Source organism: Theropithecus gelada, chromosome 14 (assembly GCF_003255815.1).
Source record: "Theropithecus gelada isolate Dixy chromosome 14, Tgel_1.0, whole genome shotgun sequence".
NCBI lineage: Eukaryota > Metazoa > Chordata > Mammalia > Primates > Cercopithecidae > Theropithecus > Theropithecus gelada.
This window is the reverse complement of record NC_037682.1, coordinates 57,148,052-57,165,230: the sequence shown is the minus strand read 5'-3', so window position 1 is coordinate 57,165,230 and position 17,179 is coordinate 57,148,052. Positions and strand designations below refer to the sequence as shown.

General features: G+C 35.2%; 1 protein-coding gene across 13 annotated transcripts in view; it reads right to left on the bottom strand.

Moving 5' to 3' along the window:
* The window catches only part of STK33 (serine/threonine kinase 33), a 218,642-nt gene that overhangs the window by 12,384 nt on the left and 189,079 nt on the right, over nt 1-17,179 (bottom strand). For 12 of the 13 annotated variants that reach the window (XM_025358063.1, XM_025358056.1, XM_025358057.1 and 9 more), the window contains one exon: nt 2,760-2,957. The exons of the other annotated variant lie outside the window; for it this stretch is intronic. In XM_025358063.1, the coding sequence (XP_025213848.1) occupies nt 2,760-2,957 (198 nt within the window). The remainder of the gene's footprint in view (nt 1-2,759; nt 2,958-17,179) is intronic. 13 annotated transcript variants of the gene reach the window in all.

The following is a 17,179-nucleotide window of genomic DNA, read 5'->3' as shown; positions in this document are numbered from 1 at the left end:
GATTACAGGTGTGAGCCACCGCGCCTGGCCTGAAAATCTTCTATTTTCATTAAACAAATTCATTCAAGACTGTGTTAAACAATTTTACAATTAGGAGGTTTCTCCATTACAAAGCAAGAATTCCATAATGCAAATATACTTGTATTGCATCTAGAGATTCCAGTCCCTTCCTCCATGGTTATGGGAAGGTACACTTTAATTATGGACATTCATTTCTCTCCAATTGTTTTCTGAGCTTATGAATAATGAAAGCATGATAGCATTTATCAGGAATCGTTAAGGACCTAATGTTAAAAGGCACACTACTGCAATAAGCAGTGGTCTGCCAAGTGTCTCATCAGAAGATGAGCAAATGCTATTGCAGGAGTGAAAGTCAAGTCTATCCAGTAAAGCTGATAAAGGCTTTGTCTTAGGGAATTCAGAGGATTACCGACAGCACAAAACATTATCTAGATGTCCTCAGCATGTGAGAAACAAGATATACATAAGAGAACATTACTGTCCTCAGAATACCATAACCAAACAAAGGTGGAAATGAACAAAAGGACATTGCCAAGTGCCAACTATCTGAAAACAAATCTGAAACAAGTGTAGTGTGATATCTTAATCTAAATATTAACAAAGAGGAGATGCAGACTGCATTTTCCCATAATGTCCAAGGCATTTGGAACCAAGGGACCATTATTTAGGGAAGGAGGAAGGTGCTGAGTTCAAGTGCTTTTGCTTTTGTTTTTGTTTTTAACACATCCTCACTTATTCTCTCTGCTAGTTTTCCAAGAGCTCTGCCATTTTTTCGAAAGGTGTGATTACCCTGGCTTTTGAGAAATTCCCAGATCTAAGCATGGGAAAGTTCCTTACAGGACATCAAGGGAGGACAAGCTCTACCCACCTTGCAAGAATTCCTGTTATGGCATTTATAACAAGTAGCCTTCCAGAGTCTGCTTGAATACTTCCAGTGATGGGGAGGTGGAAGGTTTGTTATCCATGGCCCAGCCTTTTTCCATTGCTGGTGAATTCTGACTATGGAAAAATTTTTCCTGTTGATAAAATCTACATTCCTAAAATATCAACCAATATGCTCACTATCTCTGTATTCTTGAAATTTCAACCCACTGGTATAGTTCTAGCATCCACAAACAATTCAAATTCCAACTCTTCTGTTCCCTAGTTGATTCACATAGTAAGTTTCATTAATTTGTGACTTGCAGGGGCGGCTAGAAGAGTGGGAGGGGAAAAGTGTGACACGGCAATGGAAAAGGGAATGGAAGACATTTGGTTCACAAGCATATTTTATGTTAGATGCAGTGATAAATACAACTCAAGGCCACAAAACGTGTGTATAATCATACATATGTGAGTATATGTAGATGTACATATGTATGTGTAAGAATATGTGAGTATACGTGTATACATGTATATGTGTAAGTAGGTGTGTGCATATGTATGAATATGTGTATAAAATGCCAAGTCAGTCAACAAAAATCTTCAAACTATGTTCAATAAGAAATGCAAACATGGAATTTTATGATATTATTTTTAAGGAGAATATAAAATACACACAAGAGCTAAGCATCACAGGAGTTGTTAACACACTAGAGAGGAAAAAGAATTCAATCAGCTTATGTCTACATTATGGTAAAAATATTATCATCTCAAAATACCTAAATCATTATGCTATGCTTATTATCTAAACATTTGCTATAAAGTAATGAAGTTCTCAACCACTAAATAAAAATCAATGAATAGATCATGCTACCATGTCCCTTTCTGTAAGTTACTGAGAGGATTCTTGGCAGGGAGGGGTGTAGGCCAGCGATGCTGCACCTCCCTGAGTCTGGTCCAGGATTTACCCTGGCAGTCCCTCTCTGCACTCTGCCTAATTCTAGGCATCACAGAATCAGAAACCAGCGACTCCTCACGAGAAGTCTGGCTACCCTGAGGTGAACACAGCCCCTGCTGGCAGGATGCTCAATTATTAAATAATAGTTAAGATATGTTAATTAGATTTCAAGACAGGAAGGAGAACAAACACATACAGAGAAATTTTCTGCAAATGCAGAAACAAACAAGAAAGCAGGGAAGGGGAGCTTTGGGTAAACTTTGTCAGGATATCCAGCTAACAGACCACAATCTAGAACCAATCAAAATGTTATTCAATTCTATTCATGAAAAAGAATAAAACTGTATTCAGAACTAATAAGGTAAAATAATAAACCTATATAAAAAGTTTTTGTTACCATAAATTCAGACAAAAATAACTGAATAATGTAATAATGATCATTTTCTATGTAATACATAGACCCATTCCAAATTCTATAGTCTGGTAGAGTACAAAAATTATTAATTTTGATCCTTGGGCCAAATTTGGCATGCCATCTGTTTTGGGAGAAAAAAATAGTTGAGTTGGAACATGGCCACACTCATTCATTTGTGGTCTATGGCTGTTTTCACACTACAATGTCAGAGATGAGTAGTTGTGACAGAGACTACTGTGGCTCACAAAGCCTAAAATATTTACTATTTCTTCCCTTATAGAAAAAGTTTGCAGACACCTGCCCTACATAATCATCAACCTTAAAATAAACATGTAGGCCACACCACTAAATCGTGCTAGCCTTATAAAGCAGAAAGAACTTTACTTGCTATATAATGCTCGACCTTTGTAACAAACTAACAACAAAAAGACAGATTTGCAAAAAAATGTTCCAGGTGTAGTGAGGGTTTACACTTTGGAGAAATGCAGCAATGATCCTTCCTACCTGTTTTTCCTCCTCGTCATCTGAAGTGTAATTGGCATCACGGACATTTCCCCAGAGTTGGTAACTTTTCAACTTTTCTTCAGTGGACGGATTACTCTTCTCTTCTGTTGTGTTTTCCTCATCACTTTCTGGGTTATTTTTCCATTCTTTCATCATCTCTAATACATTGGTTGGTCTCATGGAAGAAAGTTTATTGCCCTAATATTGACAATCAATTTTTGGTGTTATAAACAGCTTAGATAATTGAGACGATACCTACATCATTTAGCGAGATAGTCTCCCAAATTCAGTAACAGTCACATGGAAAAGATTATAATGCTGAATAAATATGAAAACTTCTGATGACCACTGGAGTACACTCCCTGTACTGACATGGCTCACACCCATTGCATGATATCACTTGTAATAGGTCCAAGTTAAGAGGGGAAATATTCAGGCTTGAAAGAACAATGCAGCATGCTTGTGCAAAGAACACTACACAGGGCAATTTCCTGGAACCCAAATACCCCCTATAGTGCTGTTCTTAGAAAATTGAGAGGGAGGTTGAAAGAACTAAAGAAGCTGGCCAAAGGCCAGTGGGTCCAGTGCTAAGGAGAGGTCTATACAACATCCAAATATCTAGGAAAAAAAAAAAAATCTAAATTCAGTCAACTAGTCAAGCACTATGTCTAAGAATATAGGTACTTAATTTGAAATCCCTTACCTGTCTAGAAGATTTAAATATAATGTGGTCATTTGATTATAACTGACTTGGCACAGTGTTCTTATCCCAGCATATGATGATACATACCAAAATTGACCATTTTATATTAGCCGTATTTTCCCAAATAGAATACCCTATGTAATGTGCCGAGAAATACATGAATGCAAGCTCAAATAGCTCCTGCTTGATTAGGTGTGTCTTAAATATTTTTGTTCTTACCTCATACTGTTAGAAAAAATTTAGACCAAAGAAATGGATCACATTTAGATTAAAATGAGAAGTTCAGGTGTGGGCACAGCTATGAAGTGATTCTAAATTACTCTGGTATATGGATGTATTGAAATGTTTAGCATCAGTGACATAGAAAACCATGAGACAGGGTATTTTAAGGGTACCTATCTGAATACACTGTTGAGGACTTGTTGAGTTTAATGTATTTGTGGCTAAAGACATAGACAAACACTAAATGTGGAATGCTAATAACTAAATGAGGATCACTATGCAATTAATTCCCTGTGGTTCTTCTCTGTTCCCTTGTTTTAAGAAGCTCAGTACTCCTACCATGTTCATAGCATCCCATTACATCTCACGCTGGTTTTGCACTTGTTCCTCCCTTACCTACTTACTCCTAGAATGCCCTTGCCATTTCTTCCTGCCAGTCCATAGCAAGAGCCTACATTTCCTTGAAGGTTCAATTTAAGATTCATTTCTGTCAGGTATCCCAGAACTCCCAATTATGTAGTCAACTCAAGTGAAAACAGACAGTGGCTCAGCGACAGTAACCATTAAAGAGCTGAAATCATGTAGAATGGTGGATTGTCTCAGAGCACTCATCTGAAGGGGTTCTGCTCTCCAGGGCTCTGCTTGGTCCCTATGATCCATCTCTCCTCTCTTACAACTTCTTGGCCTCATTATGACCTCTAACTTAATTTTCATAAAATCAGTGACCAGACTCCTAGAATGCAAGTACATACAACTTTGCCTCAACTTGATTCTTTCACTAGCAGAAACTGACAATTTGACACATCTAAGTCTGCAATCCCAGTCCCCAGTGGCTCCTCCCTGAAAAGCCCTCCCCAGGTTAAGTCTTTGGAAACTGTGGTAGTGATTAAGGCTACTTGCCCAACATTTCTTCCTTCTAGGCTCATGGTAGAATTTCACTTCTCTATCCTCTTTGGGATGTGACCATGTGCCTTACTTTGGCCAGTGATTCATGATTGGAAACTGTATGTATCACTTCTGGGTGAAAACTTAAAGAGATAGTATGCAATTAATCATGTTTCCAATTCCTGAACTGGTAATTACAGAAGCATAGAGATGGAGTCTCCCTCAGCTTGGGTTCCTGAGTAAGGACAAAGTGAAACAGAACCTCCTCCTCTCCCCCGAGACAATTGGCCATGGAAGGTACTAACAGCACTGAGATTTGGATGTCATTTGTTATCACAGCATAATCTAGCTTACCTCGATGTAGATACCAAAGCAAACATTTACATTCTGTAAATCACTTCTAAGAAGCCTTAAAAAGAGTGACTTCATTGCAAAATCATCATGTCCAACAAAATTATAATTACTACAGAACTCATATGCAACCAATATGATGTGACCGCTCATTTATTTAGGCAGTTCTTGCTCTGCACAGTCCTGATATGCCTGAATTTCAGTTATAATTTACTTAAACAGCGTTAGTCCCCCAAGAGCAGAGTTTAAATTTCAGTCAATATGGTATATGAACTAAAACTCCATAAAGTTCAAACTGCACTGCTAGTTCTTCAGTCCACAAAGCAAACAAACGCATATCATGATCAGTGACCAATTTTGTCACTTCTCTCAAAGGCTATTGGTGATCAGACAATGGGCATCTGCTATTCAGTCCACACACAGACAGCAAAGTGTGTAGTTGTGTTGCTTCCTTTTCTCCCAGGGAATTAGCCAACAAAGATGAAAGTGCAGCAAAGAAAATAAAAGTGATATGCTGAAAGTGAAAACCAAATAAAATATGAATGGAGTAATAGAAGAAATCGCTGACTGGGAATGCTGACACTACCACCATTCAACAGAGTATTTGCCAAGGCACAAAAAGATACTCCCTCTGTCTTATAAGTTATGTGGTAAGAAGAAGGTAAGTACTATTTAAATGAATCTTAAGTATTTTATTTAAAAAGACACTTTAATTCTCAATATTTCTAACATTCTAAATTACAATGTACTAAATGAACATCAGCTTTACTTTTGTCTCATTTCCCTATATATTTATAACTAACAGAGAGGTACTAATATTTTGACAAAAATGTAAAGGGCATGAAACAATCATAACTTTTCACATTGATTATTGAGATTTTTTTTTTTTTCAGTTTCAACCTGTTTTGCCATTTTACTGTCCTACACTACTGTACAAAGCAAGGATTGCCTATATTATTTTGAATCTGCATCTCTAGCAATCTTTCAAATGCCTGGTTCACATACACATACACCCAAGAGCTTGGTAGCTGATATTCTACATGTCTAAAGGAGACTGTCTTCATACTTAAATAAATGACCCTATTTCTCATTCTATAGAGACTGTGGAGAAAAGCAAAGGATCTAGAATAAGAGTGTTATCCTATTTCCTATGTGGAAATTTTTAGCTCTTTGCCTGCTATACTCACTTGCAATACCAAGCCTGGACTAGGTGGTATAGAGTCCAGGCTTTCCCTGTTGTCTAGAGTCCATCTGATAACTTACTATACCACCTACTTCTTGCTTGCTAGCAGTTGAAGGATAAATTGTATCACATACTTGGACTAACCAATAATAAGTGGTCCACAACAATGTATCACGAGCCTTCTAGTTCAACAGAAATTACAAATGAAGCAACCAAAGAAAACTGGGGTAGAACTGTTAGGGCAGACACTGTAGATGTATATGTCACCTCACCATCAGAACACTAACCTCTGAATTCCTTTTACTGGCTGCATCTAGGTGATCAAATACTGAACTCATCAATTACAAAATAACAAATGACAAGAAAGCAGTAGCAATAGTTTGATCATCTGAAGCTATCACAGGTAGAGACCCAGCCTTTTGGATAAATTTCCACTTGCTTAACCAACAGATAGTTGAGACTATTCACTTAGTATTGAACAACTAGAAAAATGAAACTCAGGCAAGAGAAGAACTGCTTGAATACTAAGACTTGAATTTAATCCTTTAGTAGACAGGCCCATAATGGAGACCCAATCACATTTCCTCATCTAAAAAATGCTGCCTTTTAAGGGATAGTGCCTATCAGTGCTTTGTAAACAGTAAATACTTAATAAGCACTTTAAAATAAATGAATGAATGACATGTATGAGCTGGGGTGAGATGGTATGAACCCAAATCAGCAAAGCTAAAGGAAACATTCTGGATCTTTAGCATGCAGTCACCATTCTCTGTTTTTGCAAGGAGCTAGAATAGTTTATTTTGTAATGTTCCTAGGAGTAAATTTTTTCAATAGAAAAATGGAACACTTTATTTAAAAACATATAAAAGAATGGCCAACTTCACAAAATAAAATCCAAGTCAAAACAATGTGGTGCCAATTTTCACCTAATAGATAGACAAAAATTTAAGTTTGATATTCCCTGTGTGGGTGAGGGTGGGGGGGAACAAGCACTCTCACTTACTTGCTTTTTATGAGAAGGTAAATTAGCAATAATTGATCAAAATGTAAAATGCACATTCTCTCTGGCCAGTAATTCCACTGTTAAAAATGTATCATATAAACTGGCACAGTATGCAAACACATATTTACAAGAACATCTGTTGTACTACGATGTAACAGAAAAGATCTGAAACAATTTAAATATTCACAGGGACTATTTACAAAATAATTTATAGTTTGGAATACAATGTTGGTTTTTAATTTTTTTTTAATTTTTAACTGTTTTTAGGTTCATGGGTACATGAGCAGGTTTCTTATACAGGTAAACTCATGTCACTGGGGTTTGTTGTACAGATTATTTTGTCACCTAGTTACTAAGCCTACTATCCAATAGTTATTTTTTTCCAGTCCTCTCCCTCCTCCCAACCTCAAGTAGTCCCAGTGTCTGTTGTTCCCCTCTTTGTATCCATGAGTTCTCATCCTTTAGCTCCCACTTGTAAGTGAGAACATGTGCTATTTGGTTTTCTGTTCCCACATTAGTTTGTTGAAGATAACAGCCTCTAGTTCCAGCCATGTTCCCATAAAAGACATGATCTTATTCTTTTTTATGGCTGCATAGAATTCCATGGTGTATATGTACCACATTTTCTTTATCCAATCTGTCATTTATAGGCATTTAGACTGATTCCATATCTATGATATTGTGAATAGCACTGCAATGAACATTCATGTGCATATGTGTTTATGGAAGACTGATTTATATTCCTCTGGGTATATACCCAGTAATGGGATTGCTGAGATAAATGGTCGTTCTGTTTTTAGCTCTTTGAGGAATCGCCACACTGCTTCCCACAATGGTTGAACTATTAATAATTTACACTCCACCAACAGTGTATAAGTGTTCCCTTTTCTCCACAACCTCACCAGCATTTGTTATTTTTTTACTTTTTGGTAATAGCCATTCTGACTGGTGTGAGCTGGTATCTCATTGTGGTCTTGATTTGAATTTCTCTAATGATCAGTGATATTGAGCTTTTTTTCATATGCTTGTTGACTGCGTATATGCCCAATCTTGAAAAGCGTCTGTTCATGTCCTTTGCCCACTTTTTAATGAGGTTGTTTTTTTCTTGTGAATTTAAGTTCCTTTTAGACGCTGGATATTAGACCTTTGTCAGATGCATAGTTTGCAAATATTTTCTCCCATTCTGTGGGCTGTTTCCTCTGTTGATAGTTTCTTGTACTATACAGAAGCTCTTTAGTTTAATTAAATCCCATTCGTCATTTTTTTGCTTTTGTTGTGATTGCTTTCGGCATTTTCCTCATGAAATCTTTGCTGGTACTTATGTCCAGGATGGTATTGCCTCGATTGTCTTCCAGGGTTTTTATAGTTTTGGGTTTTACATTTAAGTATTTAATCCACCTTGACCTCATTTTTGTACATGGTGTAAGAAAGGGATCCAGTTTCAATCTTCTGCATATGGCTAGTCAGTTATCCCAGCACCATTTATTGAATAGAAAGTCCTTTCCCCATTGCTTGGTTTTGTCAGCTTTGTTGAAGTTCAGATGGTCACAGGTGTGAGGCCTTATTTCTGGGCTCTCTATTCTGTTCCATTGGTCTATGTGTCTGTTCTTGTACCCATACCATGTTGTTTTGGTTACTGTAGCCCTGTAGTATAGTTTGAAGTTGGGTAGCATGATGCTTCTAGCTTTGTTCTTTTTGGCTATTTGGGCTCTCTTTTGGTTCCATATGAACTTTAAAATAGATTTTTCTAGTTCTGCGAAGAATTTCATTGGTAATTTGATAGGAATAGTGTGAATCTGTAAATTGCTTTGGGCAGTATGGTCATTTTAATGATACTGTTTCTTCCAATCCATGAGCATGTAATGTTTTTCTATTTTTTTAAGAAAATCTTCCTTCTATATTAAGTGAAAATAGTTGCATAATATGAACCCATTTGTGTAAAGCATCTAATAAAAATATACAGAATGTTTTTTAAAGCATACGTAAAAGACTTAATGATGGTTATCTTTAGTGAGAGGGAATGAGAGAATGGGAGGAGAAAGCAAGTTATTTTTCCCATTTTGTTTACTCACTTAACCATGGATAATCTCAATTATTACCTTAATTTATTTTATTATTATTTTTTGTTGTTGTAGAGGAGTCTCACTATGTTGCCCAAGCTGGTGCTGAACTCCTGGATTCTAGTGATCCCTCTGTCTCAGCCTCCCAAAGTGCTGAGATTACAGGTGTGAGCCACTGTGCCCAGCCTTGACTATATTACCTTTTACCTTTACATGACTAATAATCAATGTAAATTATAGCAAGAAAAGATATGATGTAAGTTTTAGATACCCAAAGAGGACTGAAAGCACCCAATAAAATCACCAAACTGTCCTGAAGTGTTTCAATGAGTCCAAGGGAGCAGAATGTCACCATAATAAGTAAAGCAGTCAACTGTGTACCACTTTCATGTTTTTCCTAACAAAATCACCTCAGTGATTTTTTTTTTTCCAGAAGTATAGTAACTATGTGGTAGATAAGGCTTTGGTATTAATATTCCTATTCTTCAGGAGAAAATGGTTTGAGAAATTAATGAATTTACCCTTATTCCAGAAGTGCATTTCCAACTGCCTGCCAAGAATTTCTAGTGAGAGGTATAGCTGAGCCTTCCACTTCGTGTATTCTAAACCACACAACTACAAAACAAGAAAACTAGAAAACAAACAATAACTTGCATCCATACACCTAGTTTTCCTCCATCTTGTCTTCCTGCCTCCTATCACCTGAGGTGACTGCTATCCAAAATCTTGTGATTAACATTCCTTTGCTTTCGTTTTATGTATATATTTTATCACAACCATGTGTATTCAAAAAGGAATATTGACCAGGTGAGGTGGTTCAAGCTTGTAATCCTAGCACTTTGGGAGGATGAGGCCAGAGGATCACTTGAGCTCAGGAGTTTGAGATCAGCCTGGGCAATATAGGGATACCCCTGCTTTACAAAAATTTTTTTTTAATTAGCTGGACATGATGGTGCATGCCTGTAATCTCAAATACTCAGGAGGCTAAGGCAGAAGGATCACTTGAGCCCAGGAGTTAGAGGCTGAAGTGGGCATGCCAGCCTGGGTAACAGGGCAAGGCCCTGTCTGGGAAAAAAAAAAAGTGGGGAGGAATATTTTTTGTTTTAGTTGTTTTAACTTGATAAAAAGGGTTTCATTCCTTGGGACTTACTTTTTTCCACTCAAAATCACATTGCTGAGACCACTTGGACATTGTTGAGAGGGAAACAAATGAATATTTACTCCTATATTACATCATATATTTTAAAAGTATTTTAAGAAATCATGCTTACATGTTTTTTAGTTGTATAAACATATATTTTATATACATATTTCAAGTGTGTGTATATATATATAATTGAAATTGTTCTTGCTCTGTTGCCCAGGCTAGAGTGCAGTGGCACAATCATGGTTCACTGTGGCCTCGATCTCCTGGGCTAAAATGATCCTCGCACCTCAGTCTCACAAATAGCTGAGACTATAGTCTACATGTGCACCACCACCACACCTGGCTATTTTTTTTTCTAACTATAGAGATGGGGTCTTGTTATGTTGTCCAGGCTGGTCTTGAACTTTGGGGCTTAAGCGACTCTCCTGCTTAGGCCTCCCAAAGTGCTGGGATTACAGGTGTGAGCCACCCTGCTGCCCTTTTTAAAATTTATCTACATTTATAGAGTACAAGTGTAATTTTGTTACATGCATACATTGCATAGTGGTGAAGTGAGGTCTTTTAATGTAACCATCACCTAAATAATGTACATTGTCCCTATTAAATAATTTCTTATCACCCACTCCCTTCTACTCTCTCACCCTTCCAAGTCTCCATTGTCTATCATTCCACTCTACGTCTATGTGTACACATTATTTAGCTCCCACTTATATGTGAGAATATGTAGTATCTGTTTGTGTCTAACTTGTTTCATCTAAGATAATGGTCTCCAGTTCCATCCACATTGCTGCAAAAGACATGGTTTCATTCTTTTTTATGGCTGATTAGTATTTCATTGTGTATATATGCCACATTTTCTTTATCCAATCATCCACTGATGAACACTTAGGTTGATTCCATATCTCTGCTACTGTGAATAGTGCCGTGGTGAACATATGAGTGTAGGTATCTTTTTATTAATATATAATGACTTATTTTACTTTGGGTAGATACTTAGTGGTGGGACTGCTTGATTTAATGCTAGTTCTATTTTTAGTTCTTTGAGAAATATCCATACTCTTTTCCACAGAGGTTGTACTAATTTTCTTCCCACCAACAGTGTATGAGTTCCCTTTTCTCCATATCCTCACCAACATCTTTTATTTTTTGTCTTTTTAATAATACCCATTCTGAATGGTGTAAGACAGTGTCTTATTGTGGTTTAAATTTCTATTTCTCTGATAATTAGTGATGTTGAGCATTTTAATTCTGTGAAAAATGACAGTGGTACTTTGATAGGGATTGCAGTGAATCTGCAGATTTCTTTGGGCAGTATAGTTATTTTAACAATATTATTCTTCAAAACCATGAGCACAGGATTTTTTCCACTGGTTTGTGTCATCTATAATTTCTTTCCCCAGTGTCTTGTAGTTTTCCTTGTTAGAGATCTTTCACCTCTGTGATTAAATTCATTCCTAGGTGTTTTATGTTTTTGTAGCTATTATAAATGGTATTGCCTTCTTGATTTGGTTTTCAGCTGGACTGTTACTAATGTACAGAAACGCTACTAATTTTGTACATTTATTTTGTATTCTTAAACTTTACTGAACTCATTTATCAAATTTAAGAGGATTTTTTGGTGGAGTCTTGAGGTTTTTCTAGATACAAGACCATATCATCAGTGAACAGAAATAATCTGACTTTCTCTTTCCCAAATTGGATGCCTTTTCTTTCTTTTGCCTGATTGCTTTGGCTACAGCTTGAGTACTATGTTGAACAGGAGTGGTGCAAGTGGGCAACCTTGCCTTGTTCCAGTTCTTACAGGGAATGTTTTCAATTTCTCCCCATTCAATATGATGTTGACTGTGGGTTTGTCACATATTCCTTGTATTATTTTGAGGTATGTTCCTTTTATGCCTAATTTGTTCAGAATTTTTATTATGAAGGGATGCTGAAGTTTATTAAATGCTTTTTCTGCGTCTATTGAGATGATCATGTTTTTTGTTCTTAATTGTGTTTATGTGATATATCACATTTATTGATTTGCATATGCCATACATAAAAATCAATTCATGATTTAACAAAGACCTTAATGCAGGAAAAATAGGTGATGATCTTCGCAACCTTGGGGTAGGCAAATAATTACTGGGCAGGACACAAAAATATTAAGCATAAAAGAAAAAATGATAAATTGAATTTCATCAAAGTTAAAAACTGTTCATCAAAAGACATCATTAAGAAACTGAAAAGGTAAGCAATAGGCTGGAAAAAATTATATACATACACATACATATGTACATGTATGGATTTGTGTATAAATTTATACATCATATACTTATATATAAATGACATATTTATACATTAATATGACACATATATATACACACACAAATGACAAAAGGCTCATACCCAGAATATATAAAATATTTCTACAAATCAATAAGAAAAACATATTAAACCAAATTTAAAAGTTGGGAAATGATTTGAAACAGGCATTTCACGAAAGAGGAAATCCAAAAGTCAGTAAGTATAAAAAAGGTGACCAACTTCATCTGTTGTTTAGGAAATGCAAATTAAAACCACAATAAGATACTATCACATGTCTACTAGAGTATCTAAATTTAAAATGTACCAATAACAAACATTAGAGGGGATGGGGATCAAAACTAGAACTCTTACACATTGCTAATGAGAGGTACAATCACTTTGGAAAACTTGGCAATTTCTAATTAAGTTAAATATAGGTCTACTGTATCACACAGCCATTTCACTCCTAGATATATTATTCTTAACAGAAATGAGTGCACATGTCCACAAAGAGATCTGTATGAGAATGTTTATAACAACTTTATTCTGATAAAAACCAGAAACACCCAAATGTCTAACAGGAAAATTTGAAAAATGAATCTGCTCTATTCATACAAGGAAATACAACATTGAAAACCCACTCTTCACACAACCACCTAAATTTCACAGACATGAATTAAGTGAAATAAGTCACAAAACAGCATATATTATAAATGCCATTTATTTAAAGTTCATCAAAAGATAAAACCGATTGATGGCGAAAGAAATCAGAATAGTAGTTACTTCTGGCAGGAGGGTAAGGAGAGTTACTGACAAGAAAAGGGAACAAGGAAACTCTCTGGGGGGACAGAAATGTTCTGTATATTGTTCTAGGTGGTAGTTACGCAAATATATACATGTATAAAAATTCGCCAGGCTATAATTTTAAAATCTGTGTATTTTACAGTAAGTAAATTATGTCTTCATAAAATTATGATTGAATTAAAAATAACATTTCATGGCTTCATAGAAATACGTAATCATTTTCACTACTCTCAATATTTTGTATAGTTGTTGGACTATATTGCAACGTAGTCATTCTTGAATTAAAGGGCCTTTTGGTTGATTTTGGGGTTTGTTCCGTTATATATTCCTATAAATATTATTGTGTCTGTCTCTGGTATATATGAGCAAGACTTACTCTTGGGTATAGAAGTGAAATTCCTTGGTTGTAGGATATGGGAATGGTTAACTTTAAAATATAATGCCAGACCATTTTGCCAAAGTAGTTGTGCCAAATAGTCTCACCAGCAATAATTAAGAGACACTCTTTATCCACATCTTTTCCAACACCTGGTATTATCAGACTTCTTATTTTTTGGTTTCTCTCAATGAAGTCTTTATTTGTATTTCCCTGATTTCTAATGACATTGAACATCTCATCACATGTTCATTAGCCAAATGTGTCCTCTTTTGTGAAACATCTAGCTTGGTCTTTGACCACTTTATACTAGGTTGTGTTTGTCCCCTCTGTATTGATTGTGAGTTATCCAAATTTCATATTATTCCTCTTTTGCTTATTTGCAGTACAAAAGCCTTTTCCCAGTTTATAGCTTATCAACTTTCCCTCTGGTGTTGTTTTATGAACAAGAGTTCTTAACATAGAGAAGCTAATCCATCATTTCTTTTATTTCAGTGCCTTTGGTTACGTTGCTTATGAAATCCTTTCCTACACACCCCAAGATGCAGAATATATTCACCTGTATGTCCGCTTAGAGTTTCCACATTTTGGTTTTCACTAGAAGTCCCTGATTCCTTTGGAGTTAATTTTTGTCTGTGGTGTGAAATAGAAATTCAACTTTACTTTTTCCATATGGAGAACTCTTGATTCCAGCTCCATTTACTGAATAGTCCCTCCTTTCTCTCCTCTCATATTTCATACAACCACTGTTCCAGATACACCTGGATATGTTTCTGTATTCTGTTTTATTCTGTTTGTCAATAATCATACTGCCCTAATTAACATAGCCCTATAAGTCTTAATATCTGGTAGAGCAAGACATTTGAAATTTCTTGGCTATTTTTGATCCTTTAGTCTTCCATATACATTTTATAGCCAGGAAAGCTTGTGAAATTTTTATTGTATTTGCACTGAATATGTATATCAATATGGGAAAAATTAATTTTTGATATTAAGTCTCTTGACACATGATTGTGATGTATCTTTATATTTATGTATTCTTCAGTGTTTTTCAATAAAATGTTATAACTTTCCCCAAGGAGGTCTTATAAATGTCCTCCTTATGTCATATTTATTCTTAGATATTTTATATTCTTTGCTACTATTTTACATGATTTCTTCATTTTTATTACATTTTCTATTTAGTTGCTAATGAATAGAAGTGCACTTGACTTTTGTATATTAATCTGAAATCCAGCTACCTTGCTCAGCTCTCCTATTATTTCTAATAACTTATTTGTAGATTACTATAAATAATAAATCTTATTTCTGCTTTTCAAGTCTCACCTTAGTCTTAAGTTGATTAAAATCAACAATGTTAGAGGAAAAAAAAGCTGACTTTCTTGACTATTCTCTATTTTAAAGGAAATTCTTCTCACATTTCCTATTCAGAATGATATTTTCTGTAGATCAGGTTAAGGAAGTTTCCTTTTCTTTTTAATTATGAATATATATTGAGTCTTATTACAAATGATTTCTCTGACACGATATGATTTTTTCCTTTAATATATTAATGTGGGGATTTATACTTACAGATTCTGAAATTAATTCATCATTGTATTGTTTGGGATACTCAAGTTGGCCAAGATATATTATCTGTTAATATAAACAGCTGCATCCAACTTGCTAATAGTATATCTAAGGTTTTATATCAATATTAGTAAGTGAAATGGATAGTTTTCCTTTGTCATAATGTCTTGGTCTAGTTTTGTACCCTGCAGTTTAGAAGGTATAGTCTTAGGATAAATAAGGAAATTTTTTCTCTTTTGAGGGGTAGAAGAAGAGTTATAAGTTTAAGATGAAAGTATGGTAGAATTCTAAAGTCATTTGGGCCTGGTGTTTTGTTTGTAGAAGACTTTGAACTATTGCTTCAATTTCTTTAATAATTATGACAATTCAAGTTTTCTATTAAGACTGTCTTGTATAACTATATTTTTCTAGGAAAAGAATTGTTTTCATTTTGACTGAGTTTGCAGAAGTATTCACATACACCTAGTAGTATTACCTAGTAGGATTCTCTTATCTTTCTAATCTCTCCTTTATCTATGGCTACAGTCCCTCTTCCATATGTAAGATTTTTTCTCTCTTTTCTTTTCTTTTTTCTTTTCTTTTTTTTTTTTTTTTTTTTTTTTTTGAGACAGGGTTTCACACTTTCACCCAGGCTGGAGTGCAGTAATGCAATCACGAGTCACTGCAGCCTCCACTCTCCTAGACTCAGGTAATCCTCCCACCTCAGCCTTTCAAATAGCTGGGAACACTACTAAAAATCAGCCAGGCACAGGCCACCATGCCTGGCAGATTTTTAAAATTTTTTGTAGGGACGGGGTCTCACTATGTTGTATAGGATTGTCTTAAACTCCTGGACTCAAGCAATCTACCTGCCTTGGCCTCCCAAAGTGCTGGGACTATAGGCATGAGCCACCATGCCCAGCCTGTTTTCTCTATTTCTTTCTTAATTTCGCCAAAGATTTATTTATTTTGTTTTTTTTTTTTTCAAAGACCCAAATATTGACTTTGTTGATCTTTTCTATTCTACCTTTGTGTTCTATTTAGTTGATTTTCGCTCTTAGTTTGATCTTTCCCACTTCTTTATTTGGTTTTACTCTGTTAAAATTCTGAAATTTTTAGTTAGATATCATTAATTTTCTGTATTTCTCTTTTTCTAATATAAATATTAAACTTCTACTGAAGTACATGTTTGCTGTATCCTCCAAGCTGTAGTATGTTGTGTTTTCATTATCATTCAGTTCTAGGAATTTAAATTTTTTCTTATTAGGGTTTATTCGCTGACTTATGAGTTGTTCAGAAGCAATGTGATTTATTTTCCAGGTATATGCAGATATTTAATCTTGTTGTTTGCTGACTTTTAACTGTGTACTATTAGAGAACATGATCTGTGTTAACTTTATTAAGGCTTCCTTGCTTCATGGCCTAGGACAAGATCAATTTTAGTAAATATTCCACATGTGCTTGAGAACATGTACATTCTCTAATTAGAGAACTGGGTATGTGTCTACTAGAATAAGCATGTTGTATTGTTAAAATCATCCATATATTTTTTCTTTGTTTCATATATCAGTAACTGAGAGAAGTGCATTACAATCTCCCACTATAATGGATTTGCCAATTTCCATGCAATGTTGTCAATTTTTGATATATATTTAAGGTTATTTTATTAGTTGCACACATTATTTAAATTACTATATAATCTTTTTTTTTATTTTTTGTACTTTAAGTTCTAGGGTACATGTGCATAACGTGCAGGTTTGTTACATATGTATACTTGTGCCATGTTGGTGTGCTGCACCCATCAACTCGTCAGCACCCATCAACTCGTCATTTACATCAGGTATAACTCCCA